We start from the raw sequence: 26,750 nt of genomic DNA on the forward strand, positions 1-26,750 counted from the left end.
CTCCACCATCTTATGGGTCCCCCTCATTGGCACTATTATTTCTCTCTTTGGAAGTGGCAGCGTATAGAAACCAAAGTATGGCTTCCCGTGTCAGAAGCCATCCTGTAATAGTCATGTGACCAGAGCAAGTCATTCCCCTTCCCTTCCCCCCCCATCTCTCTCTCTCTCTCTCTCTCTCTCTCTCTCTCTCTCTCTCTCTCTCTGTGTGTGTGTGTGTGTGTGTGTGTGTGTGTGTGTTTCCTCATTTGCAACAGTATCTACTCTAATACTGGCCTCGCTGAGTCACTGAAAGTATCTCACAGGTCAGTATGTAGAATCAGCCTTGGAAAGGTAGTCCCTACCACATGTGTGTGCAATATTTATTCAAGAAATGCTTACTGAGAACCAACAGAACGCAGGGCACTGGTGCTAAAACTGTGACAGCAGGGAGTTGGTGATAGCCCAACATCTAAACTGTCTTGCTAGGTTGCTCTCTTTCCTATAAAAACAAGGGTAACTTACCACAATGAAAAAAAAAATTCACAGACTGCTTTTTAGTCATATAATTATCCTAAGATAGAACTTGTTTGTTTGTTTGTTTTAATTTACTCCACAAGGCTCGGCTCATTGGTGCCCATTCTCTGTGTGTGTATGTAGTGTGTAGTGTGGTGCGTATGTGTCTGCGTGAGTGTCTCTGTGTTGAAGGACCTGTCACCTGCATACAAAATTACTGTTTTCTCATTTGAACACTCAGTATTTGTTGAATAAGCATGTAAAACTGACTTTTACATTTTATGCACTTCAGGGCAGTAAAACCAGAGTCCTTGGAGGCTGCTTATTTCTTACTGCACAGATAAATGAAGCTGCCACTGCTTATGACGCAAGAAGCTCTTGTTTGGGGGTATTGAGGACCTCCCTTTAAATCGTCCTTTTATATTGTAAACCCTTAGAACAGAGGTGAGAGTATCATTTTTGTTTGGTGCATATTTAGCACTGTCTTTTGTGCTTTAAAATAAAAGGCAAGTATTAAGCTCGTTAAATGAATTCAGTCTTAGATATGCTAATATATTTTCTAAACACACTTTGAGGGGATTTCTGTGTGTGTGGAAGGAAAGGCCGTAAGGTAAGCCATAGTCTTCTTGTGTGCTCTGTTTTTTTGAGACAAGCTCTCACTGTGTAGCCCAGACTGTCCTCAGATGCTGAGCAAGTCTCTTTATCTCTTTATCATTACGGTGGTAAATTACCCTGCCTGGGAATCACAGGCTTTTAAAAGATGCATTTCTAATAACAATGGGGAAAAAGCAAGTCATGCAGATACATATGTTCTTAAATCATTGCTGTCCTAATTTTTAAAAGCACTGTGTGTGTGTTCATGCGTGCATGACACACACACACACACACACACACACACACACACACACACACACACACACATTAAGACTAAAAACCATATGGATTAATTCAGTTTGTTCAACATGGCTTTATTTAAGCAAGAGCATAAATCACTGGTTTTCAAGAACTGAAAATGACCTCCCTTCTCATGTCTCTGTGTCCCGATTTTGGGTACAGCACCTACAAAAGAAGGAGGGCTGGCTAGAGGGCTCAGGCTTCTGAGAGAGCTCAGCTTTGAGTGTCAGAGGCCCTCAAACAGGCTTTCTGCTCCCCACCTCACCCCGCCTGCGCCCCCTGTCCCGCCATCCACCCTGGCATCATCAAAATGTTTCCAAGAGATCTCTGAGCCTTCCTTGGATCTTTTGTATGATGCTAGGGGCTCCTGAGGGACTTATGGAGCAAGTGGCTCCTTCCTTTGCCTGTCAGGATTCCTATCTATAAGCTTATTAGCAGGAACTAGAAACCCATGTTTCTGCAAAAGCGTGACGCTGAGTAAGTGGTAGAGACACTTAGACCAAATAAATACAAGTTCTCTTTCCATTAATCTTTTAAAAAGCCTCTTCAATGAGCCTCAGATTGATTGATTTTAACCTTAATTGCCAGTATTTAAGCCTTATGATACACTAAACTTAATTTCACCCACGAAGAAATCGTATTAAGAGGGCTAGGGAAGTTTTGTAGCCCTATTGTTTTTGGAAATGAAAGCAAATCTGTAGTTCAGTGGGCAAGCTCTGACGACGGCTCCACTGGAAGTGTTGTGAGAAAATGGGACCGCACACATTATTTAGGAGGTTGCAAGGTCACATACTAAACACCCTGAACTTATGTGGGTGTACAAACCCACTGTCCTTTACTGTTTCTAGATTATTTTATCCTTTGTGTGCCTGGCCTATGCTACTTTTTGTGAAAATTATTTTAAGGTTTTGAAAAATATTATTTTCCTTATTACACCATGGTATTTCCTTCAGTTGGCTTTGAGCATGAAGGTAGCCTGCTCACTATTCAGGGATTTATTTACTAGCTGTTACATGCCAAGCACATATATGACTCCTATGCTTACATTAGTGGGAGAAATAGTAAAGAAATAATTATACAAATAAACTATGATAAAATTATGAAAAGAGTCTGTTTTCAGTGATTATAACAGGACTGAACTATGCCACCATAACAGAGAGCGTGTCTCCTGTTACAGTGGAAGGTGAATACAAACTGTTAGAAGAAATTGATGATGCCTTGGGGGCTATGAGAGCTATAACAGAATGGGAGAGGGAAATTGATGATGCCTTGGGGCTATGAGAAGTGTAACCGAATGAGGATAGAATTCTGAAGTCTTTGTATTTGAAACATTTATCACATTTAGGTTAGGCTAACCTGAAACTATGTCACCCAGGCAGGCCTTGAACTCACGGCAATTCTCCTGTCTCAGCATTCCAAGTGCTGGAATTAAAGCTGTGAACCACCAGGCCTGGCTTGTCAAGTTCTGTCTACTGTTCTGTTGGGAGTTACCTTCTGGGATCTAGGACAGACATGTAGGGTCTCAGATCCAAACTTCTTCCTGCTGAAACATCCTCATTTAAATGGTATTTTCTTATTCTGCCTCAGTTGTAAAGATGCTCCTGAGGATGTAAGCAGGCTTATTGTGGCAGATTAAACTAATTTATTTACAAATGAAAGTATATTGCTTCATACTGAGTATTAGACATCCTTTGTGCAAAATAGACAAGTTAGGCAGAACCACAAGTAAGCAAGCACCTTCATCCAAAATGATTCCTTGTATGTTTCCTTCTGCATCTTTTTATACATCTCCCCAGGTGATTGCTGCACACAGTTGTTTACTGAAGAAGAGATATACATCTATTCTGATTTTACATATGAGATACTGTAAAGCATCCCAGAAAAGTCTACATGACAGTGCTAAGACCTCAGTTAAAAAAAGGGGTGCCCAACATGTCTGGTTAGTCATTAACTGAGTAGTCTACGAACAGACCTTAGGAAAACTGCCTTGGCCACAAATAGGGGTTGGTAACAATCATATTTAGACTCCACATCATTTTACATTCACAAGTCATTTTCTATCAAGTGAGTGAACCATATTTTACTAAAGCCTAGCCCTTATGTTGGACAGTTTGAGTGGTTTTCATTTTTGTAGAAAGCAAATTACATGAGAACAAACATTGTTAGGCATATGGCATTTAAAAATATTTTGTACTGTTTCCTTAGGATATATTCCCAGAAGCAAAATCACTAGGTTAAAGGGTATGGACGTTTTCATGGCTTTAAAACCTACTGCCAAATGGCTTTCCAAAAAAGGTTCTATCAATTTACCAAGCCCTAAGTAATACAGCCCTACTCACAGGGTCCTCCTGAGTATTTGGCATGACAGCTTCTAGATGTGGGATGCAAAACCATAAAACCTCATTTTAATATACACTTCAAATATTTAAGGCAAAGATGAATATTTTTATATTCAGTTAAATAGATCTTGTTTCTAGTTTTCCTTTAATTGTATGATATTCTTACACATTTATAAAGCTACTCAGAACTATGTGGGGCATGTACAAATCCCATTTCTCAGGGAAAACCGTTTTTGTAGTTTATTGTTTAAATTTTGTACGGCCATGCACAGGAAGGCACAGTGAGGACTCAGTATTTACCTGGAAGAATAGACATTTTCTCCTGTGCTGTTTGTGGCTCTATTGCTCCTGGGTCACAACTCCTCTCTTCCTATGCTAAGAATTCAATTATTCTGATTTTTTCAGAAAGTAAAGTTTTAGGAACTTTTTAAGCTTTTCTCTTTCAAGACAAAGGGTGACTTTGTAGCCCAGGCTGGCCTGGTAACATGGCTCCTCTTGTTTCAGTATCTAATTATAAGCTTAATCTAAAGATATGTCTGCATCACACATATAGCAACATAAATGGTAGACACATGATACAGACACATCTCTAAGTAGTCTGCTATCACATTGGTGAATAATTACTTCAACTTACTTTTAGTTAGTTACACAACCCCTTTTGCTGTGATTTTAAACAAAGTCTCAATAGTACTTTAGTTACTGGGTTTTTTCATGATCAAAAAAATGGTCTCTCATTTTTTTTTCTTATATCAACTTTACTATTATGACAATTTCTAAGACAGCCTGCCTGAATCTTCACGTTTTAATTTACATCAGAGGAGAGCTAGAGACTTGTTAAAACAGCATCTGTTTTCCTAAGTTCCTGCCTGTGTCTTTATTTACACCTTGCCCCTCTCTTCTGTAAAGGGAGCATGTACTCATTAAAGTAAAATAACAGTGAACACAGTGGAGGGAAAGGTTATCTACCTCCAGCCCCAAAGGCTTAGAGCTGTGGAATACCCTTGGACATTTTTTTGTCTCGGAAGTTGTAAAAGTACAGCCATATCCACTGAACAATAGCGGTTGTTTTTGTGCTAGTGTGCTGCTGGGCTCTGTCATGGTAAATAAGATAGACAAAAGACGGCCTGTGTTAACACTGGTTTGAAATCTGCTAATGTGTTTGTGTACACTAGCCATGTGCATCAGCGACAGCAGCAAGTTGCATGGTGTAGGTGAACCAGTTGTGTGATTGTGTTCCTGTACAATTTGTTGTGGGTCTTCCCGCCTTTTCAGCGATGTTTTCCCCTTATACTCATTAGTAGATGTTTCCTTTCATTGCATCTCTTCTTCCTCTTTCTTTTCCTTCCTTCTTCTTCTGAGACAGCCTTGCTATGGCGTCCAGGCTAGCCATGAACTTTCTTAGTCACCAGGTCTGGCAGATGCCTTTCTTAAAACGGAGAGAGCTGGTTGAAAGGTAGGATTATATTTAAGGTTTCTGTCAAAATCCCAATACTCAGTACAGATGGTGGTAATGACCTCTCCACTCAGGGCTCAGGAGGCGGAAGCAGTGGAGCTCTGTAAGTTCCAGGCCAGCCAGGGCTGTATACTGAGGCCTGGTAAAAATCAAACCTGCCTAGAAACTCCAAACTGTTTTTTTCTAAAGGGCTCATCAACTTTTATCACTTCTGAAAATGGACAAAGGGAATTTAAAAAGCCAATTTGCCAGGACTTAATCATTAGCTTTTTTCTTTTTTAAAAGAAGAGAGGTATCTTAGCTTAGGATTGTTGTCTGTTTTGTTTTCTTGAGAAAGGCTCTCATGGTGTCTACAGGTCTTACTGTTTCCTGGATACATACCACCATGTGCTGGAATATTTCCTTCCCCTTCCCTATCTCTTATTTTTCCCTTTTTTTTCTCTTCCTGTTTTTCTTCCCCTTTCTTCCCTTTCTCCCTACCTTTTCTCCTACTAGCATGTTTCATTTTATTTTCTTAATAAATAAAACACATTTTAAAACCTTTTCCTGTTCCTGTCTTGAGGTGCTTACTATTTCACTTATTTGAATTCCTTAAAGAGTCCTTTTGGTACTTAACAGTGCTCAGAGTTGTCTCAAAGAAACAAAAGCAAGGCATGACCACTGTGCTCTAATCCATGAGGCCAAGGCCAGGCTTGCCGACCTTCTGCCTGAGATTTCAGCTCCCCAGAAGGTTCCACACAGTATGTCCTATAGAGGCCCCAGATGCCAAGTCCTTCATTGGACCTCGGGAGGCCAAAGGCTGTGGTTGATAGAGCCTTGTGAAGCACAGCTGGGCTTGACCTGGCTTCCCAGTAAACAAGTTCGGTTCACTGACTAAGGGGAGTAGGAAAAAAGTTTACAGCCTGAAGGATACAAGTGATTGCAAAGTACTAGAAAGAGCAGGGGTGCGGTGGGGGTGGGGGCAGGGATGGGGAAGAAAGAAAGAACAAAAAAGAAAAGATAAAGGTGAAAGAAACATTGGGAAAAGTTATGGGGTAAAAGAAACAAAACCCCATAAATCCACAGAATAGATTAGTAAGTTTGCATTTTATATTTATTGTGAGCAGTAGGTTGCCATGAGTTTAGCTTACACAATAACCCAACTCAGAAACTTTTTAAACAACTAAAAAATGACGGGTGTGTAGGTATTTAATTAGGTAACACTGAGATCCACTGGAAGGCTGGTGGAAAGGTGTCTCCTAAACTAGAGATGTGATGTGAGCCTTACCTGCTGTCATAATTAATAACCGTATCGTTGGGTTACAATGTCTGGTGGATGAGCAGAGGGCGTGGTTGTGGTAGTGGTGATGGCCATTGCTCTGGATGCAGTCCTTGCTCTTCTGTCTGATCCTCTTAGGATGGTGAGAGGCTGGCAGGACCCCTTATTAATGAGTGGGGTGGGGAAGGGAGGGTGAGAGACTGAGACAGAGAGAAGCAGAGAGATACAAAGAGAAACACAGAGAGAGAACACTCATGTAGCTGATGTCTGCTTCTTGGTACTCTTTTCGTGACACCATGGGGAAAGTCACTATGTACATATTTAGGGGATGATTTGCATTAGTTTAGACGTACACACTAGCTGAAGTGGTTATGCAGCATGATGATCCCTAATTTCAAACACAGACAAGAAATGACCAAGTAAGTACAAGCAGGGTGTCTTGAGAGAAACGACAAGTCATAACTTAAGAGCTGCTCCTGGGTCAGGGGGGTGACATCATGGTACTTTGAAAGACAGCTAAAAATAGCCCTCCGACATCCCTGTTGGTAGCTGAGTACACGGCTCTGTGGCACCGGCGCTTCTCTCTCTAAACTTGCATATCCCTCCAGTGTCTTCCTAGTTTGACAACGTGGACAGTATTACATGCTTATTATGTTGTTCTGTTTCTTGCTTTCTTTTCTTTCGGTTGGTGCTAGCGATCCAATCCAGGCCCTTGAGCATGTGGGCAGGCACTGTATCACTATTATTGAGCTGTATTTCTCCCACCAGCTTCCAGATATTTCGCCAAGAATGTCTTTTCTGTGTCTATCGTCTCTCGGCCTACAGATGCCTCCAGGCTCAGTCCAGTGTAACATCTCTCGGTTCAAGGCCGTCGTCACAACTTCCAAGCCACATTAATAACCCCAATTGTTAGGGGTTTTAGTTTTTAGCTTTAAACAAGCCCTTAGTACACACAAGGTTGCCAGGTAACTGGGTACACCTCTACTTCCTACACAGTAATTCTCGTGCTGTAGAAAGGCTGCTTCGCAACCAGTTAGTTTTGAACTGGCAGCTAATACTGCCCCAGTGTCATTTTCTATCTCTCGCAATACAGTGTGCTCAGCCTTTATCTATTTTCTCTCTGCCCAGCTACAAACTGAGCAGTCAGTACAAGTGCTCTGCCAACAGCTTACCGATTTGGTAGTTCCCAAATATTCTGAGGGCCTGGACTCCAGGAATCCAAACTCACCTAGGGTTCATGGAGGTTTTTTTTGCCAACGATTACCCTTCAGGCCTTCAGGCTATTTCTAGGGGATTGAATCTCCCTCAGAACCTCACCTTTTCCACACAGCTGAAGAGGCTGCAACCCCAGCAACGCCCAAACTCCCAGCTGGCTGGCTGCTCTAGTGTCTGCCACATGATGTAAAGTTGGAACTTTCCGACTCAGCCCCTGTGCACGCTTTCAGTCTAATCCAAGTGTTGGTGTGTTGATGTACACACAGATCACGACCTCACACTTGGTTCTAACTGGAACATCCTTTCTTCTTCCCATCAGGGTGAAAGTTAGTAATGGGGTCTGCTTCCCAACACGGAGCTCCTGCAGGGAAGGAGGGCAGAGGAGGCTTCTGAAAGAAGTCTGTGTGTCCAGTGTATAGCCGCTTTGGGTAAGTTCACTGAATATGTGTCTTCGGAAAGCTACAGAGGTGATTTACAGTTTTGACTAGCTTTTTATCCAAGCTTTTCTATTTGCAGGAAAAATGTGTCGGCTCACTCTTTTTCTCTCTCTCTCTTGAACACTGGCTCATCTCTCATGGCCCCACCATTCCAACTCCTTCCGTGAACTCATGCTCCCAGCACCCCTGCCCCTGGACACTTGTGGGAGAGGAATGCACAAATTCCTGTGAGCTTCCATCACTGGAGCACGTTCTCAGGAGCCGCAAACAGGAAGTTTCTGTACTTCTGTCTAGTTTGTGCTTGGGGCAAAACTGACCTCCACTCGAAGATGCAGCAAAAAGAAAGGCAGGAGTAAAGCAACCTTCGTGACCCCTATCTAAAACTTTTTATGAAGACACTGCCACAGATCCATCCTGGGCTCCCCTACCCAGAAGAGGTGGCTCAAGAACAGGGCAGAGGCGGCCGCCAGGCAGGGATGCCAGGTTCTAACCCCTCAAACTTCCTCACTCCAAGTTCCACATCTTGAGCGGGACATTTAAAAAAAAAAAAACGGTTCGGGACTTTTAAGTTTCCAAAGCGTCCGGAGGGCAGTCCCCTTTGGCCGTGACATTGCAGGATGGAAGACAGAGATTAGCTGAGGTTTCCTCCGCCCCCCCAGGCCCCCCCCCCACCTCAAAATCCTCTCCACCTCCCTCAGAGCCTAGGACTTCACCTTGCCACTTCCTTCAGCTCACAGAGGGGCCAGGAGCAGCTTTGCTTTGCCTGCGTGCTTGGCCTCCTCAATAACACTATTCATCTCCTGCCTCCCGGGGCACCGGGGAAGCCCCAGCCACGCGCCCAGGGCTCTCCGCTCAGGTACGGGATCTCCCCCGGTAACCGCGGCAGCGCCCCCCACCCCCACCCCCAGGATCTCAGGGGCGGGTAATCCAATGGGCAGCGTCGCCCGGGGGGAGGCGGGCTCAGGCCGGAAGCCACCCGCGGCCCCGCGAGACCGCGCCCCCCGCCGCCTCCTCCTCCTCCTCCCTCCAGGACTAGCTCGGCGGCCAAGGGCGCAGGGGCCAGCCCGCCGGTCCCCGCCGCGCTCTTTGTCCCGGCCGCGCGCGGGCGGGCGGACGCGTGCGCATCTACCATCCGACACCCCCTCTTTCCCACCCCAGCCCCCCCCCCCACCTCCTCCCCGCGCAAACCCGGTGGAAGGGAGGCTCGGCGGGGGCGCGCGCACGCGGGGGCGCGCGCGAGCAGCTCGCACCCCCCCCCGCCCCCTCCCCCCCTCCGCCAGCAAGCGGCGAGCACGCGCGCCGCCGCGCCCGCCCCTCCCCCGCTCGCTCGCTCGCTCGGAACTTGCTGACTGCGCGGCCGGGAGGAGCCGAGCCGAGCCGAGCGGGGCGGCGGGAGGCTGAGCGCGCGGGGGGCTCCCGCGTCCCTGCGCCTCGGCCGGCGGAGCGCCCACCCCACCGTGGCTCCCGGAGCGCGGGGCGGCGCCACCCTCCGGCCGCAGCGCGGCACTGCACGGCCGCCTGCGACTTTCGATGTTCCACACTCCCCGGCCGGAGCCTCGGCGCTCGGCGGCGGCTTTTTTTTTCCCCCCTCCCTGTTTTCTCCCCCCACCCCCTCCCGTGGTTCTCTCTCTCCCCCCCCCAGCCCCCCCACCCCAGGCTGCCTCCATTTCCTCAAGGAAGGTTCCTCGGCGCTCTCCCTCCCCCACAGCGTAGCGGCGCACGAGCGGGCCGGGCAGGCGGCCGAGGTAAGGCGGCGGCGGGGCCGGGGCCCGCGTGGGGGGCGGCGGGGGCGGGGGCGGCAGCTTTGTTCGCGCCGGGCGCCGCGCTCCTCAGTCAGCCGCGCTCGTCAGCCAGCCGGCGGCGCGGGGCGGCGGGTCCCGCATCCCCCGGCGGGCGGGCGCAGTGGCGCGGTCCCCTGCGCGGCCCTCCCCACAAAGGACCGCGGAGCTGCGTGGCCCGGCGCTCGCCCCGGGGCGAGCCGCGCCAATTTGTTGCACTTCTCGGGGTGTGGGGGTTGGTGGTGGTGGTGTGTGTGGGGAGGGCTTTTGTTTGTTTGTTTGTTTTGCCCTCGAGCTTTTTGGCCGCTTTGCGGATTTTTTTTTTTTTTTTGGACAAAATGTCGGTCGGCGAGCGAGGAGGAATTGAGCGGGGAACGTCGGTGGCACCGGGAGCTTTGCAGAAGGTGCAGTTCGGATCCTGCCCTTCCCCGGGTGGCAGCTCGGGCTTGGCCGGGTGAATCCTCGCCGCCGGCTGTGGGGCGGCTGCCAGTTGATTTTTTTTTTTTTTTTTTAATTTGAGTGCGGTGTTCAAAGGCTTTCGGTGCGCACGGGAGGACCCGCCACCGTAAATAAACATATGGGCGACTAACAGGGTATGTTTCCCTCTGGGAAGGAGGATTTGGTGGCTCAGACCCGTGTCAGCCTGTAAATATTTAGACGATTTTAGTGACTTTCGAACATTCTCAGCGAGATCTGTTATTTACAGTTGTCATATGTTATTAATGCCCGTTGCCCAAGTTCCCTGGCAAATCTGTTTCATGCCATCTGAGAAAGTAGACAATTGATAGATTGTCTGAGGGATGGGGGAAAAATGTGAGTGGGTTTCCTAACTTGGCTTCGCCAAATCCCTCAACGCCTGCGGTACACAACCCTTCAGCCTCCCCTCCCTGTAACCTTGCTGTACCATAAATACAGGGACTTTCGAGTCCTTTTACAAAAATACTCTCGTAGGTGCTTATTGGGAGAGCAGCATGCTGCAGGGTTATTTTTTAAGATCTAACATTTCTCTGCCGGTCCCTTCTCTCCTTAGAAGTTTTCCCAGAGATAACTTCACCAAGATGTCCAGTGATAGGCAAAGGTCGGATGATGAGAGCCCCAGCACCAGCAGTGGCAGTTCAGATGCGGACCAGCGGGACCCTGCCGCTCCAGAGCCCGAGGAACAGGAAGAAAGAAAACCTTCTGCCACCCAGCAAAAGAAAAACACCAAACTCTCTAGCAAAACGACTGCTAAGTTATCCACTAGTGCTAAAAGGTAACGCCTGCAAGGGAGGACTCACGTTGAGAGGCTGCCTCCTTGTCCCATTGGGTGCTTTTGTTGGCTTAATGTCCATGGCAGCTGTTCAGAAATACTTCCCCATCAAATGTATGTGACCGTGAATGAGCTGTCATTCTGTGCGTTGTGCATAGGCAACCTTCCTCCGACTGCTGACTTGAAAGCACGTGCACTTGGTTCTGTATATGGTAACTTGAGTCACCTCAGGGAGAGCTGGGGGGGCTCATTCTGACAGATGAATGGGTTGGCAAGGAAAATTCGGTGAACCCAAATTAGATGGTACATCGGAGAGGTTTCCTTTAGTGAGTCATGCTTGAGTGGAAGGGACAGTTCTAGAGGCCAGCAGTGCCTCTCTCCGCAAAACGGAATGGTCAGAGATGATAATGTTTACTAGAGAATTGGTAGCTGCCAGGCTTGGCTGTGTCGGAAAGCACATCTTCTAGTGTGCTTTTTAAACTGGATCCCAGGTTGTGTCAAGAAGGCTTTAAATCTTGCAGCGCAGGTGTAACTGGGGGTAAAATTAGTGTCACCCCACCTTCTTGTGAGGCCAGATAAGACTCCAAAGTAGCCAGTTGTAGTTTTAGGTGTCACTCAGTCACGGAAGATGTCACTGTCCTTCGTCCTCTTCACTCTGTAACTTGTGGATATGTATGACAGGCCAGCAGCAGGGGAAACGTCACTGAGGCGAACTTAGAGCTGAGCCGTTTTCTGTTGGCTTCTGTTTTCTGTGGTGACAGAAAAAAATTCTGCCAGTGGGACTCTGAGTCGTGGTAGTGTTTGAATAGCTAGAAAACTAGTGATTAAAATGAAACGTAGCCACAGCATTATCCAGTATGGGGGCTTTGCTGATTTTTTTTATTGGTCAGAACTGAAGGAAGAAAAGTGTAAAAACTGATCAAATGTTATATTTTTATTGAGACGCAAACTCTTTTTGTTTGGATTTTAACTATCAATCAAATGCTAGCAACTTCAGAGTATTTTTTTTTTTGGACCAGGAACAGTCTTCGAAATAATCTAAAGTGCCCAATTTGTTATAATCCTGTGGAGGAGCATATTAAATGTGCCCTAAGTTTTGAAAATGTCCTAAATTTGGAGAATATCATAGTTGCCTTTTGCTTATAACTTGAGCTTATATATTTATATTCTTCCTCTGCAAATTTATTGAATCTTAAAAGGTTCACCTTAAGATACACAGAGAGAAGACAGTCATAGTTAATGTGAATGCCAATTTGAAATTTTCATTGGCAAAGATGTTTATAAATTTTATACTTTTCCGACAGTTAAAATATTGCCAAAACTGTGAATGTGCCCTTGTGGCAAGCTATTAATTTTTAGCTCAGTAGAAAGTGACTTGAAGTCATTGTCAAATTCTCTGGTGTTTTCCCTCCTCCCTTTCTGTCTCATTTGCATATAAGCTTGAAAAGAGAATTTCTTTGGTAAAAACTGTTTTTTAATGGATTATATATCCTTCCCTTGGTGGTCAGTGAGGCCTAGTTCTCAAATCAGGTGTAAATGGCACACTTGGTAACAGTAGCACGTGAGAAAAAGAGCTGCAAAGTTTCTGCTAAGGGATTTGGTTCTGCCTCTGAGAACAAAGAGGAAGCAGCCATGTTAGCCTTACTGAAGGAGAGCCAGCCTTGCATTTAACTGCACGGTGGTAGAGGGCAGTGTGATCCCGGCTGTTCTGGAGGCTACCTCAGATCGTTTTTTTGTTTGGTCTCATTTCACTAACAGAATTCAGAAGGAGCTAGCTGAAATCACCCTTGATCCTCCTCCCAACTGCAGGTAAGAAACAGATTTTGTTGTTTGGATTTTGAGTTGTGGAGAAATGATTGAGAGATTAATGATCTTGCCTGGATATATGTGCAGCCTAAGAAGCGGGCTTCCTTGGCTTCCTTCCTTCCTTTTTTTTTTTTTTTTCTTTTCTTTTCTTTCTTTTTTGAAGTGCACTAAACTAAAATTATCTAGATTAGTTAAATAATAATGGGAGAACAGGTACTCTTTAGCATGCACAACTGAACTTACGAACGTAGGATTTTGTGCTTCTGAAGTTAGTGTGGATGGTGCTGACTGTGCCTGGATGTCTGTAGAGCATTTTTGTTCACCACTGTATTTCAGTGATTTCTAAAAATTTCAGATTCAAAGAACTGTTTGTGTGCAGTCTGAACTAACCTTCCAGATGTAGAGCTTGCTGAATGCAGTGTTAGAAAATGTAGATGCAGTAAACAAGAGTGTAGTCATTTCTGTTTGATTTCCAGTAATATGCCTTAAGGAACAAATTTTATGTGCTAAATAATGGTTTCAGTTATTTCCGGAGGATGAATTGCTGGAATTATTTACATTTTAAGCAATTATCCTAATTGCTTGAGAAAATTCTTAGTAAGTTGTAATCGTGGAAAGGATTTCACTGAAACCCAGGTAGAATAATTTAAGATTGTTGTGTCTAATAATGTTAATATGCACCAAAAGTAGCCAATGGGTACATTTTTTTCATAATTTTTGGTTTCATCTTATATACTACTTTTATTTTTGAAGAGTGATTATATAGCATTATTTCATAATGTATCACATTTGGAGATAAATATAAATAATTTGCACATAGATACTCACGATTGAGAGTTGCTGGTACAGTTGAGGCGATGTTACAGTTTGGCAGAAAGGCACCTTAGCATTTAATCTCTTTCGGCTACAAATTCTGTGTTTGCTGTGTTGATCAGACAGATCTCTGAAGTCAGCTATATACACAAGTGTGATCCATTGACCTCTTACTGTGTATGTTAATCAGGTCTGTGATAAGGTGGTCTGATTCTGAATTTTCCACTGAACTAAATATTAAATATTAAATATTAAATAAAATAGGCATGTCCAACCTCACGGTATTTAGGAGCCATGCTACCCAATACTGTAGCCACTAACCACATGCAGCTATTGATGGCTTTACTTGTGGCTGGCTCAAAATGACACCTTAAAAGTGTGATGTATGCATTGAATTTTAAAAGCTTAACAGAGCATAAAAATTTGCTGTTATGTGTTGAATGATAATATTGTGGCTATGTTTAGTAAATGTTATTAAAATTGTTTTCACTTTTTTTAGCTAGAAAATTTGCAACTAATTGTGAGACTAATGCTGTATTTCTGCTGCCCTAAAAATAAGTAAATTGATTAAATATAAGTATTTCTGTCCGGCCTCCCAAATGGTATGTCACATCTGTGTTCATTTAAGAAGGTCAAGTTAAGTTTGTACTCTGGAAGAATCTATACTCATTTGCATCATGCATACTTAACTTCTTCTGTCAGTATGAGAAACCCAAAGATCAGTACAGAACCCTCCACTATTTAAAAACTGTGTGTACGACCGAACATTTGAAAAGGTAGATTTTCCTGAAGATAGCATAGTCCAGGGGACAAGAGTAATCTACAGAAGGACGTGTGTTGGATGCCCCTCACTCACAGCAGTGCTGTGGCGCCGGAGGAACCGGCTTCCACGTTACACCGAGGGTGTTTCCACAAGGTCACCAAGAATTATTTTAGAGGAAACAGACGCTTTCTATGGGCAGAATGTTCTGAATTTTTCCTTTGTGGACCAGTCTGTGAGCTGGCGCCTTCAGCATTTGGCAGTTAGGCTAGCGGCAGACTAAGGCTTTGCTTCTGCGTGTGCACGGCAGCTTCCGTCTGCTCTGCCCCTCGGTGCACTTGATGAACTGTCAACTACTGCAGGTGGCATCTTCCAGTTTTCTGTGTCTTTACTGTCTGAGTTACTGTGCAGCTGCATGAGTAATTAGAGAAGAGTGGGCATTATAAATTGCTTTTAGCGCTTTGAAGTTAAGGCCTTCTTCTCGTATATATACCTTGCATGTAAAAAGGCCAGGTACTTGGGTATGTCTAGTGCTGTGTGGAAGGTCCACTCCTTCTCCTGGGTGGGAACTTTGTAGATTGTTTTAGCGCAGGCAGTGTTGAATTTTGAAGGACAAGCCTACATTTGTATCATGTACTTACTGCCTTCTTGTTAGATCTGGGAAAGAGCATCACAGTGTTCTTAAATTCATAGATGTTTAAATGTTTATTGTAAGGCTTATGGAGATTGTATGCTTTAAATTCACTCCTTATTTAGGCTAAGGTAAAAATGAAATTTTGTATTTATAAGTACATTTAAGATATGTGGGTTTCTATTGTCTGCAATGTAAGAAACCTAATAGCATAGCTTTGAATGTGTGTGGAGTTTTGCTTTTCTTTCTTTCTTTCTTTTTTTTTTAATACACACTTTCAAAGTATGTGACAGATGTAATTCTTCCTCAGGGCAGACATGTAAAGTATATCTGTGTATCTCAGAAAAAGAGTTGATTGAAATCCAAGAAAATTCAGAAAAAGAAAGCCAAATTATTCAGACTAGGAAGATTTTTTATTAAATTTCTTTGTTTAATTAGCATTCTTTAGTTAGGTCTAATCACCCAGAGTGATCAAGTATTGATTTAATTGTTGGATTGTGCTCCCTTAAGTAAGCTTGATGGTAGTTAGGTGGATTCCTTCTTTTTTCTGGTACTAAGCACATTGGTAAAGACATGGTTGCCAGTGACTTGATTGTATTTCAGTTTTGGAATTACAAGAGATGCTGCTGCTCACAGGCAGGGTAGGACCCCCTTCTCAGTGAGTTCTCTTTGGAAGCACCCTCACAGGCATGCCCAGAGGGGTGTCTCCTAGGTGATCTCAGGCCTAGCAGCTTGCCCATGAGGGTTAGCCTATTGATGCACACCTTTTGCTTATTGGTTTAAATGTAGTCTTGCCATGCAGGCTTCGGATTAGGCTGTAAATAACCGATATGCTAGCAAAGTTGAAAGAAAATTGTGTGTGCGTTGCTCTGCTTTTAGAGAAACCTGTTGAGGTGCCCGTGGAGTGCTGTGCTAAGAGGGTGGCCTTGTCTTGTGGGCAAGGCTTACAGAAACTGCACATTTGGAAAGGTGCGATGCTTCTAACTTAGCCCCTAATTTCTCTCTATATATATATACACAAATACAATGCATGCTTCTAAAATACTCTTCAGCATGTTTAGATAGAATCTATTATAATGCAGATGTTTAGGATATTGGTATAGTTTTTTGATGTGGGAAATGCCTATTTGGGGTAGGCATTACAGATTTAAGTTTATAATGACATTTTCTGGTAAGACCTAAAAGTGAGTGCTTAGAAATTTTGATATAGTACTCCTGAAGAAAACTAAAACTGGAAACCTAAGTTCTGAATGAGAAGCTGGTAACTAACTCCTCACCAAGATCAATCAAGGGTCTTCTGGAGGTTGCTTAAACCATCTTTTATCGTAGATCAGAGTGTTGTTGCTGATAGGGTGAGCTGTGCATCACAGGGAGAATTGTGGGAAACACAGAGTGCTGCGTCCTCCTCCCTTTCCCCTCCTCCAACCTCAGTCACAGGTGTAGAATCCGAAATGTGAAGTTAACAAGATTTGAAGATTTGTGTGTTAAGGTTTGAAAAGTCCTAGTGTAGAAGTCAGGCTACCTGGGTTCAGACCCTGCTCTGCTGCTCAGGAGCTTGTCACTACTAACTAGTTACACTGTATCTGTGTCCTTCTCTTTTCCCAGAATGGAATTCCAGGAAAATGATTATTTTGAATTGGAGAAAATATTAAATAGCATATATAGTTGTTCTTACTTCAGTTGTTTAAGATGATTATCCTAATATAATTTTAAGCCAACATTTTTATTTGATTATAAGAAGCAGCTTATATTCACAGTAATCTTACTTTTTTCATATAAACCAGTATAGGAGGACTTGGACTGTTGGAAGACTAAAGGCATCCCCCCCCCCCCCCGCCCCCTGTACCTCCCCAGGGGGTAACTGAAAACGGTACTCCTGGGAGGTCATAGTTTTACTAGTATTTGTTAATGCCCAGTTCAAATAATGTCAGAAAGTAGGTGGGAACAGTAAGTGCTTCTGAAAAGTTACATGCTGCAAATGCGGCTCTCTGAGCTCGGCAGTTCTGTACCTCATACTGTATTCTCAGCTTCAATGTGACGCTGTAACAGCAGATGCATTGTGTCTGGTTATCAGGAAAGTCAGATTTGCTTGGGTGTTCAGATTGAGAAGGCAGAACATGGTTTGTTTTTTTAATGTGAGAGAAAGACAGAACTAGGCACAAGTTTAAGGAATAGAATATGATTATTTTCTTTCTTCTCATGTCTTTCAATAGAGACATGTTTGGGCATTTTGCTAGAGGCCTAGATTCTAGATGATGTACTACTGTATTAAGTTTTTGATAATTTTCTTTTGCTTTGTGATCAGTGGTTTTGTATTAGGGTATTGCCTTAGCCCCCCCTACCCCCCCCATCTTGGGGACAGTTGCCAAAGCCTAGAGACATCATGTTCTTAAGAATTGGGTAGAAGGTAGAGATGAAAGGTGCTGTTGTGTGCCTGCAAAGTGTAAGACAGCCCCCTCCTTCCAGGAATTACCAGAACAGAAGCGTCAGTTAAGCTGGAGGGAGGAGCATCACAGACACCAGCTCCTGGACTCTGCCTTCTCAGTCAGTGGACAGTTGGCTTTAATGCATCCACCTACAACGATGCCCCCATCTCTTACCAGTTCTCTATTATGAGTTTATGTGTGTCTTACAGTATGATGTAGGAAGCCACAGGAATGGGTATCACGAACCTGCTAAATTACAGCTTTGCACTCAGAAATGCTTTCTGCCATGTTTCTTTTAGGTCTCGCCACTGTTAATAGTACTGTTAGCGTGCTATGGCTGTAGGCTGACTATATCTAAGGAATATTAATGGAACTTAAGGGAGACGTATGCAGGGCTAGAGCTAGTGGTCAGTGATAGGGTGCTTACTGGCTTAGCATGTGTAAGGCCGTAAGTTTAATTCCCAGTGCCACAAAACAAACCAAACCAAGAGGAAAAAAATACATTGAAGAATCATCAAAGTTCAGCTTTAGACTAACTGAATTGCACATGAGTTTAAGTCATTTAAGATCAGCTCATAATTTGTTTTTGCTACCAAATAATTTTGTGCCACCCTTACTGAGCACTCGGTCTTCACAGCTCTTGGGACCCAGCATGTAGACTGGCAGGTGCAGCCCCATCCAGTTTCAGCTCTGGCTGGAAAGCACAGCCATGCGCTGTGAAAGGCTTTGTGGTCGCTCCTTGCTTCCCTGCTACCTGTTCCCTAGTAGAGGATTACAGTTTCTCAGTTGGTAGTTTTGGATCATTGGGATTTTTTGTTTGTTTTGTGTTATATCTTGTGTGGTTACTAGAAAAAAGTTAGATTGTTGGTTTTAGAGTTTTTACTCTTACAGTGAAATTATAAGTGTCTGTTTCTTTTTAAAGTTCTGTATATATCGGATTGTTTTCCCACTTTGCTTTCAAAACACGATCTTTTAATTTTTCTTTTTATTTTGCATATACAGAAGTACACAGAAAAGATCTCCTTTAGCATACCCAAGGTGTGCCATTTTCAAATGTGTATTGTCTCGAAGTATTTAAGTACAATTAGGCTGTAAAAAGAAACACCAAGTTCTGCTGGCTGTGCTGTGATTATTGAGGGGCGCAGAAGAAGGACTGGCTCAGCGTATTAAGGTGTATTTCTTATTTGCAAGGCTTCCTGTGCGGGTCCAGGCACACGTCTGGGTTGCTCTTCTCATGCAGATGCAGGTCCATGCCTCCATCCTTAGCTCCCCCACTTGGAACACGTGTCTAGTCAAGAGAACTGAAGGAGTCATGCGCCGGATTTAAGTACTTTGGTTTGGAAATAAGACACAAATTGGTTTCACAGCTGTGACTAACCGTAATGTGACTGAAGTGAGAGGGAGTTCATGGGTCTTCCATGAGAAACCAATTTCTCTGCCACAGAAACATGCATGCCATGGATAGATGACTCTCTAAGAGTAATGAGTAAATAGTTGAGTAGCAGCCTGGCGCTGAAGGATGCCTTGCAGTTCAGTAACATGAATACAATGTTTTTGCTAAATCCTAAATGAAATAATATCTCTTTTGATTTAAATGTAAAAACTAGTCTAAGAGTTGTTGTGAACTCTAAAAGTTGTAATACCATGTTCATGAGAGAATCAAGCATAAATCTCAGCTTACTGCAGATTTGAAAGCTTGTTTTTCTTCTCTCTCTTTCAAACAGTGTTGTTTGAAAAACCCGATGAAAAGAACTCAGAGCTTGTGTATGTGTTTAGTGTAAGTGTATTCCTCTATCTGGTTCTTCCATGAAATTGTCCAAGATGTTGGTACTGTCTGGTTTTAAAATCTGGGCCACAGTAAGGCTCAGGTGTTTAGGTTGGCTGAGTGGGGCTGGCTTTCTCTTTAGGGAGGGAGGTGTCATTCTGAAGGACTTTGGCAGGAAGCATTCCCAAGCTTTCTCTCTCCTTGTAAGGACAGATGTAAAGGAAGGATTGACTGTGTTCATAATGGATAAAACAAAGCTTTGTTTTCTGCTTTGTAGTCTTCTGTGTATGGCTTTCTTGTGGACAAATGATAAATCTACATTTTTCTCTGGGTAACTGAAAGCAGTCCATTTTTATGAGTTTGATAAAAAGCGTTATGCAGTTAAGGATTTCTGTGCTTTACTGGGGAAAGCTGCCAGGCACACCAGATGTTAAGGGAAGTGTAAAGCTGATGGCACATACATGCATGGGCATCTTCTAATACTGGTACCAGGTCCAGGTTTTTTGTAGGTGCTGGCTTTATGTTTGATTCCTCATAATTTTGTTTTGTTTTTAATAGTGTCACCGTTTATTTAAAATTTGTTTTATCTAAACATGACTTTATACAAAAATTGCTGTCAGAGACTGTTATGGGGATTTTCTTTCCTAATATGTCTCTAGGACCTGGTCTTTTAGCAAAATTGATAGAATGTTCTCAGTGACAGGCCAGGTTTATAGAGCTTTATCACTCAGATGTGCACCTTACATTTTGTTTAGATTCCTGACTTAAAATTATATTCTAAACTTTGAGGTCTTATCTCTTAATGTTGTGGCAGCTTATAAGGGGTCTATAAGGAAGCAACTGAGGCTTATGTAAGGCACCGGTGACACTGAGTTATGATTAAATGTAGTGTTACTAATAACAGTTAAGCAGTGCTCCTAAACCTTAAAGATCTGGTCCTCTGTTTGGCTTTTATTGTGTATAATGGTTGTTTCACTTATATGACTTTTTGTAACAAAACTTTGGAGAGAGTTGGAAGGAGTCACAGTGTTGCTTACTGTCACAGGCTTTGTCAGCGTGTTGGGGGATTTTGACCAGTCGTATGTCACTTACAAAGGGTTTCTCTTCTCAGTTTCTTTTTTGCCTCATCAGTGTCCCAGAGCAAATATACTTTGTCACTTTTCTTTAACATCCAGTTTATCTGGGGAAAAATAAAGACATCTAGTCCGAAATTGCTTTTGGGAGTGTAGCTCCACATCTTTTGCGCTGAATGAAAGGCCTAAGGAAACATGAATTTTGTTAACCTCTTCATTTTATTTTTCTTTCCTTACAAATCATCATGATGATCCTCCCTTTACATCCCTGTTTTACTTTTTAAAGCACTGTTTATTTCCCTTCTAAAGGTGATTATCTTTAGGTAGTTTTGCTATTTAAAATTGTATAGGTCTCTTAAAAACATATCATTTTCTATCACATTAAATTTTAGTAGGTTGGGAATCCATTTATTCAGAGTCCCCAAGAGAGTGTATTTCAGAAGTGCGTGGCTGCATCTTTTTATGATGTCTGATGCTTTTTGTAGTTTTCTAAATGTAAGAAGCAGTGACAGCACAGTGTAGAAGACGCAGCAAGGCATCAGGTCAGTGACTCCATTCCTGCTTCCTACTAGAGCACCTGACTGTTGGATTTGTGTTATGCATGTTTTTACTGTTTGCCTAGTATCACAATGAGGTAAAATGTCCCATTTTACCCAGACACAATTTGAGGCATGCATGTGATTTATGGAGTAGGCTTTCTTTGTTTTATTTACATAATGTCTTTGAAAAAATTTAGAAGTCATTTTTGTTGCCTTTGCACATGCTTGCTATTAGCCCTTCTGTTAAAGGGCTTTGTTTAAACTGTGGTCATTTTGCTCTTGTCTGTGAACTCTGAAATATATTGTAAAAGAACAGTTCCTTGCTGAAGTGTTTTAATTTTTTGAATTATCTTTTTATGGAAATATCAAACATGTAGGGAAAAAAAAAAAACAAGCCAGCATAATAAACTCTCCATGCAGCTTTCTTCCGGTTGGAGTCGTCACCAGCCCCTGCCTCTTCTTGTTTCATCTACACAGGCCATTCCTCTAATAACTGTCCACAGTATGACTCAAAGCAGATCCCAACCTTGTTTCATCTCTTCCCCCTTTAAAACAGATATTGTAGTACTCTTTTTCAAAAGGTATAGACTACTTTTAACTATGAGGTCGTAGTTCCTTAGTCATTATTCAAAATTAAAAATGTGCTGTAAATGGCTTGGCTTCTCCCAGTCTTAACTTGAACCAGAATCCAAGTAAAGCATGTAAGTCAAGATTGGTTGGTTGAGACTTGAATGCAGTGGCTCTCAGTGCCCCCCTCCCTTGGGGACTGGGGTCAGACGACCCTTTCATGGTGGTTCTTTGTCAGATGTCAGATACTTACATCACAGTTCATGACAGCAACAAAATTACAGTCATGAAGTAGCAATGAAAATGATTGTGTGGCTGGGGTCACCACAACACGAGGAACAGTATGAAAGGGTCACAGCGGTAGGAAGGTGGAGAACCACTGCTGTACTTTGTTCTGAGCTCAGGATCTCTCCGTCTCTTTTCGTTTTGTAGAGAAACTGAGCTGAATTTCCTGTGGTCTGGATCTTGCTTATTAGACTCCTGTTAGTATCTTTTATTTCATTGGTCTATTTGGGCATTAGGTCAAGAGTCTTGATCAGAGACAAACTGAATTCTACCCCCGTCTCCACTTTTCCCATTGCGCTGGCTAGTCATGTCACCCTGACAGGAGCTAGAGCTATCTGAAAGGAGGAACTTCAATGGAGGGAATGACGCCATAAGGCCCGGCGGTAGGGTATTTTCTGTTGTAGTGATTGATGGGGGAGGGCCCAGCCCACTGTGGGTAGAGCCATGCCTGGGCTGGTGGTCCTGGTTCTGTCAGAGGGCAGGCTGAGCAAGCCGCGTGAAGCCAGCCAGGCAGCAGCACTCCTCTATGGCCTCTGCATCAGCTCCTGCCTCCAGGCTCCTGCCCCATTTGAGTTCCTGTTCTGACTTCCTTCAGTGATGGGCAGAATATGGAGGAGTAAGCCAAATAAGCCCTGCCCTCCCAGCTTGCTTTTTTGGTCATGGTGTTTCCACGCAGCCGTAGAATCCTAAGATACCTCAATAACCTATTGACTCTTTTCTTCTTTTCCTTTTTTTAATTTTAATTTTTTTTAAAGCAAGGCTGTTTCATAGTCAGAATGCTTTTCTATCAGTAGACATTCAGGACTTGACAGCCTTTTTTGATGTTACCTGATTGAACAGCCTCCCACAGGCTTATGTTTTTGAGCCTTTCGTCCCAGGTGGTGACAGTGTTTAGGGATATTATGTAACTTACAGGAGATAGGGCCTGGCTGACAGATGTTTTCCCTAAGGGACCCATCTTTGAGGATAGGCAGTAAGGCCCTGCTTCTGGTCCTGTTTTTTTTTTATTCTGTTTTCTATGCAGCCATGTGCTTTCAGGGGCAGTGATGCTTCCCCCAGTTACAATTTTCTGCCCTGATGGACTCTAAAACTGTAAGCCAAAAATAAGACCCTCAAGTTGCTTATGCCAAATGTTTTACAACAGCTGTAGGAGAAAGTGTCACACACCAATGGTGTATATATGTGGCAAAAGCAGGGCGAGTGGCTAAGTTCCTGGGTAGCAGTGTGTTTCTCCTTTTTTATCAAATAAGTCTGTTTTTACTCTCCTTTTTTTTTTTGGAATCATTAACTCCTACTTGTCTTAATGAACAGCAGTGCTTTAGAATATTACTGTTACTATCCTTATATAACTTAATAAGTTATTTTTCTTGTGTTTATATACATCTATACACATAAGTAGGGTGTGCTTGCCTATGTGTGTGCATGTGGAGGTCACATATTAGCTTGGATTTTTTTATTGCTCTCCATTTTATTTTTTAATATATTAATTATAGTCTCAAAAATAAAAGATGATTTAAAATTGTTATTTTTATTTGTGTGTAGGTGACTGACTGCATGTGTACAGATATTTGTATGTATATACATATATATCCATGTGTTGTTTCCTGAAGAGGCCAGAAGAAGGTGTCAGGTCCTCTGGAACTGGACAGGCAGTTGTGAACTGGCCCATGAGGGTACTGGGAACCAAATTTAGGTCCTCTCCAAGTGCAGCAAATGTTCTTACTGCTGAGCCACCTCTCTATTTAGTCACTTAATTATTTTTATAGTCTAATTTAACTTTTGTGACATTGTATTAATTTTAAAGTTTTTCATATATTTTGGTCATATTCTTTCCCGTCCCCTCCACAACATGATGGTGAGGTCCTTGTGCACATACTTAGAAAAGTTGTCATTAGGTGTCTTTCTTTTGCTCTGTCCTGAAACAGTGTCTGTAGCTGAACCTGACACTCTAGTTTGGGTGGCTGGTCTACCTGCCCTGCTTGCCCACAGGAACACTTGGGATCTCTTTACAGAACGATGGGGCTAGGCTGCTGCTGGGCCTCCTGGCTTCCTTATTCAGGCCCTGGCATCTGAGCTCCTGTTCTCATACATGCGTGCTGTATTCTCCGGGCCTGAGGCCCAAATTGACAGGATTTTTATTGTATGTATGCATCTATTATGAAAAAAACGCTTTCTTCTCCTCAGGTCCAAATTTATGTGATTTTTATTGTATATATAAGTGTCTGTTAGGAAAAAATACTTTCTTCCTTCAACTTTTCACTTTCTAGAGCCTCTTCCATTTTGACATCTTATAGCTAATTTGAGTTCTGTGGAATTGTTATGCACTCCTGCATATTCCTGCCCTCCCCCCCCCCCCCCGAATTCTGTACTCCTACGTATGTGCGCTCTCTCTCTCTCTCTCTCTCTCTCTCTCTCTCTCTCTCTCTCTCTCTCTCTCCCTCCCTCTCTCCTCTCCCTCCCCTCCTCCCCCCTTTTTCATACACACACACACACATACTACATATCACTTTGTGAATTCGTTTGATTTTTTTTTAGTGAGTTTTATTTACAGGCAAACCTGTGTTAATAGGATTTTCATGTATTACCTGAAATGAGCCTTTCTAATCTCTTCCATCTATTACCTGAAATGAGCCTTTCTAATCTCTTCTATTAGCTTTTTTCTTATTCTAATAGAATCTTTTTGTCTCTTATTTTTCATAATGTTATCAACTTTAGGTCAAGTATTCAAATATCTGAGCCTCTGGGGGGCCGTTCTCATTCAAAGCACCACAGATACAGTTATGTTTATGTGAAGTTGGAGTGAGGCTTAAAGGATGATTAGTACTGTGAGCTTCACCAGTTTAACACAGTACTTTCCTTTCCCCCACTTCCCCTTGTATTACAGCCTGAAAGTTAACTGGCTTTTAAGGTAGAATAACTTGTACAGTTAAGGATTGAAACAGAAAAACAGGGCAGGGGTGGGGAGTGTTTAGTTATAAAAATGAATGTCAGAAATCTAAATCGGTGTGTTTAGCTGTAAAAATGAATGGTACTATTTTAATTCTCATTTACTCATAGATGTGTTAAGACTTGAAGACTTATTAAGATTAACATCAACAATGTCAGTAGTAAGAGTTTACATTGATTGTATTCTCAAGTTTAGGGCTTTAAAGAGGAAGTCATTTAGTCCTCATGCTGGGGGTTTGGATGAGGGTGGCCCACTGTCCTGCTGAAGGCTATGTCCTCACCTAGGGGAGCTGTTTGAGAAAGGCTGGGAGCTATCCAGTAGGAGGCGTGTGTCACCTGGGGATGGGGTTTGAGCTTCCAAAAGCCCACACCAGGCTCCACCTGGTGGATCAGGATGTGAAACTCTGAGCTCCAGTGCAGTCCCCTCCTGCTTCCCTCCGTCATGATCACTGTAGGCGAGCCCCTAATTAGATGCTTTCTTTCCTAAGAGTTGCTTCGGTCATGGCGTCTCTTCACAGCAATAATACATTAAAACAACTGTGAGAAGAATATGCTAAGAGACACTGCTGGCCTTTTGTCAAACCTCAATTTGGAAACTAGTGCTAAGTCTAGAGGAGTATGTTTTACAAAGAAAATATTTTAAGTAATTCTTCAAAATTCCGTGCATTCAGGCTTTAATTCAGTCACATGAAGTGACTGTGTGTGTGTGTGTATGTGTGTGTGTGTGTGTGTGTGTGTGTGTGTGTGCATGCGTGTGTGTTACACGTGCCCCGCTCCAGCATGCTTGTGGAGTCAGTTGTCTGCTTCCACCATCACGTGGGTTGTCCCAAGGCTTGAGCTCAGGCTGCCCATCTTACTTACGCAGCACATGCTTTACCTGCAAAGCCGTTTTACCAGCCCCATCAAACGATTTTAAATAAATCAAAGTTTGTATTTGTGTGTAGTTTGCATTCTGGCAGTTTATGGGACAAATTTAGCACTATGTTTCTTTGTGTGAGTGGCTTTTAAAAATAGTGTGTTTTGTATCACAAGTCTCATTGTTGCAGACGTGGGACTTGAGAACAGACTTACTGGCCCACACAATTAAAAGCTCAGGGTCTGTTTGGCTATCAGTATCTCATCACCTTCACACTGTCCTGACTGCTTCCTCCCAGTTGTCCCCAGTTGTACACATACTGTTTCATGCTCATACAGTACTACAGTACTGGTAGTCCTTCCAGCTTCCTCCCTCAGGTGGAGTTAGCACTTCACACAGTGTGACTCTCCACCCTAGGCTCTTTTTCAGAAGTCTCGTTTTGTTTTTTGTTTTGACTTACTTAGTATTATTTATTGTTGTTTATCTTTGTAAGCTAAATTTTACCACCATTATGTGTTCATTGGAAAAACACAGTGTGTATAGGCCAGTTACTTACTAGTAGCCTTTAAGTCTTTTTTTTTTCTTAAACAAATGTTTTTATGATTTTTATTCTTTATCTTCTGGCTCTGTGCACTGTCTTCCCTTGCTTCCTTATGTCTAGTGTACCTGGGTCACTTGCCATGTGCTCCCTTGTGTGGTTCAGCTGCTCCCCACCCAGGTCTCTTCATTATTCTAGTGTATGTGTGAGGTGGTTCACCTACATGTATGGCTCCTTTTCTTCCGTTTAAAGCTATTATCAAGTCATTCTGTTACAGTGCTACTTAATATGTAAACTGCATTGCTCTATGTAAAGCATACTTTTGGAAAATTAAAACAGATGCTGGAGAGACGGCATGTTGTGCGTGGGTCAATGTGACAGATGTGTTGTTCCATGACAGGTTATGTCTAATTTGTTTTTTTGTTAATAATCAATGAAAGTAAAAAGGCAGTCAAACGTTTACCATCAGTTCCTCAAAAGAGTAACATGTTATATATTTTTGGAACTCAAAAAGTTGATTTTGCTGCTTCAGAAAGTTGAGTTTTGTATATCTACCCCCCCCCCCAAAGAAAAAAGCAGTTCTTTCTCATTATCCTCCCTTGGCCTTCTATCTAAATTTTAGATTGTATC

The 26,750-nt window shown here is 43.0% G+C and overlaps 1 protein-coding gene across 3 annotated transcripts in view; it reads left to right on the plus strand.

Annotated features, from left to right (window-relative positions):
• The first annotated feature begins 8,822 nt into the window (after positions 1–8,822).
• The window catches only part of UBE2E3 (ubiquitin conjugating enzyme E2 E3), a 67,398-nt gene continuing 49,470 nt past the window's right edge, over positions 8,823–26,750 (plus strand). The window contains exons 1-3 of one of the 3 annotated variants that reach the window (XM_084798921.1): positions 8,823–8,944; positions 10,897–11,118; positions 12,874–12,924. In XM_084798921.1, coding sequence (XP_084655047.1) covers positions 10,925–11,118; positions 12,874–12,924 — 245 coding nt within the window. In that variant the 5' untranslated portion in view covers positions 8,823–8,944; positions 10,897–10,924. Of the gene's footprint in view, positions 8,945–9,382; positions 9,834–10,175; positions 10,460–10,896; positions 11,119–12,873; positions 12,925–26,750 lie in introns of those variants that run through there. The other 2 variants (XM_084798919.1, XM_084798920.1) reach the window with 2 other exon arrangements.

The sequence above is a fragment of the Acomys minous genome (genome assembly GCF_964271855.1).
Source record: "Acomys minous genome assembly, chromosome: 10".
NCBI lineage: Eukaryota > Metazoa > Chordata > Mammalia > Rodentia > Muridae > Acomys > Acomys minous.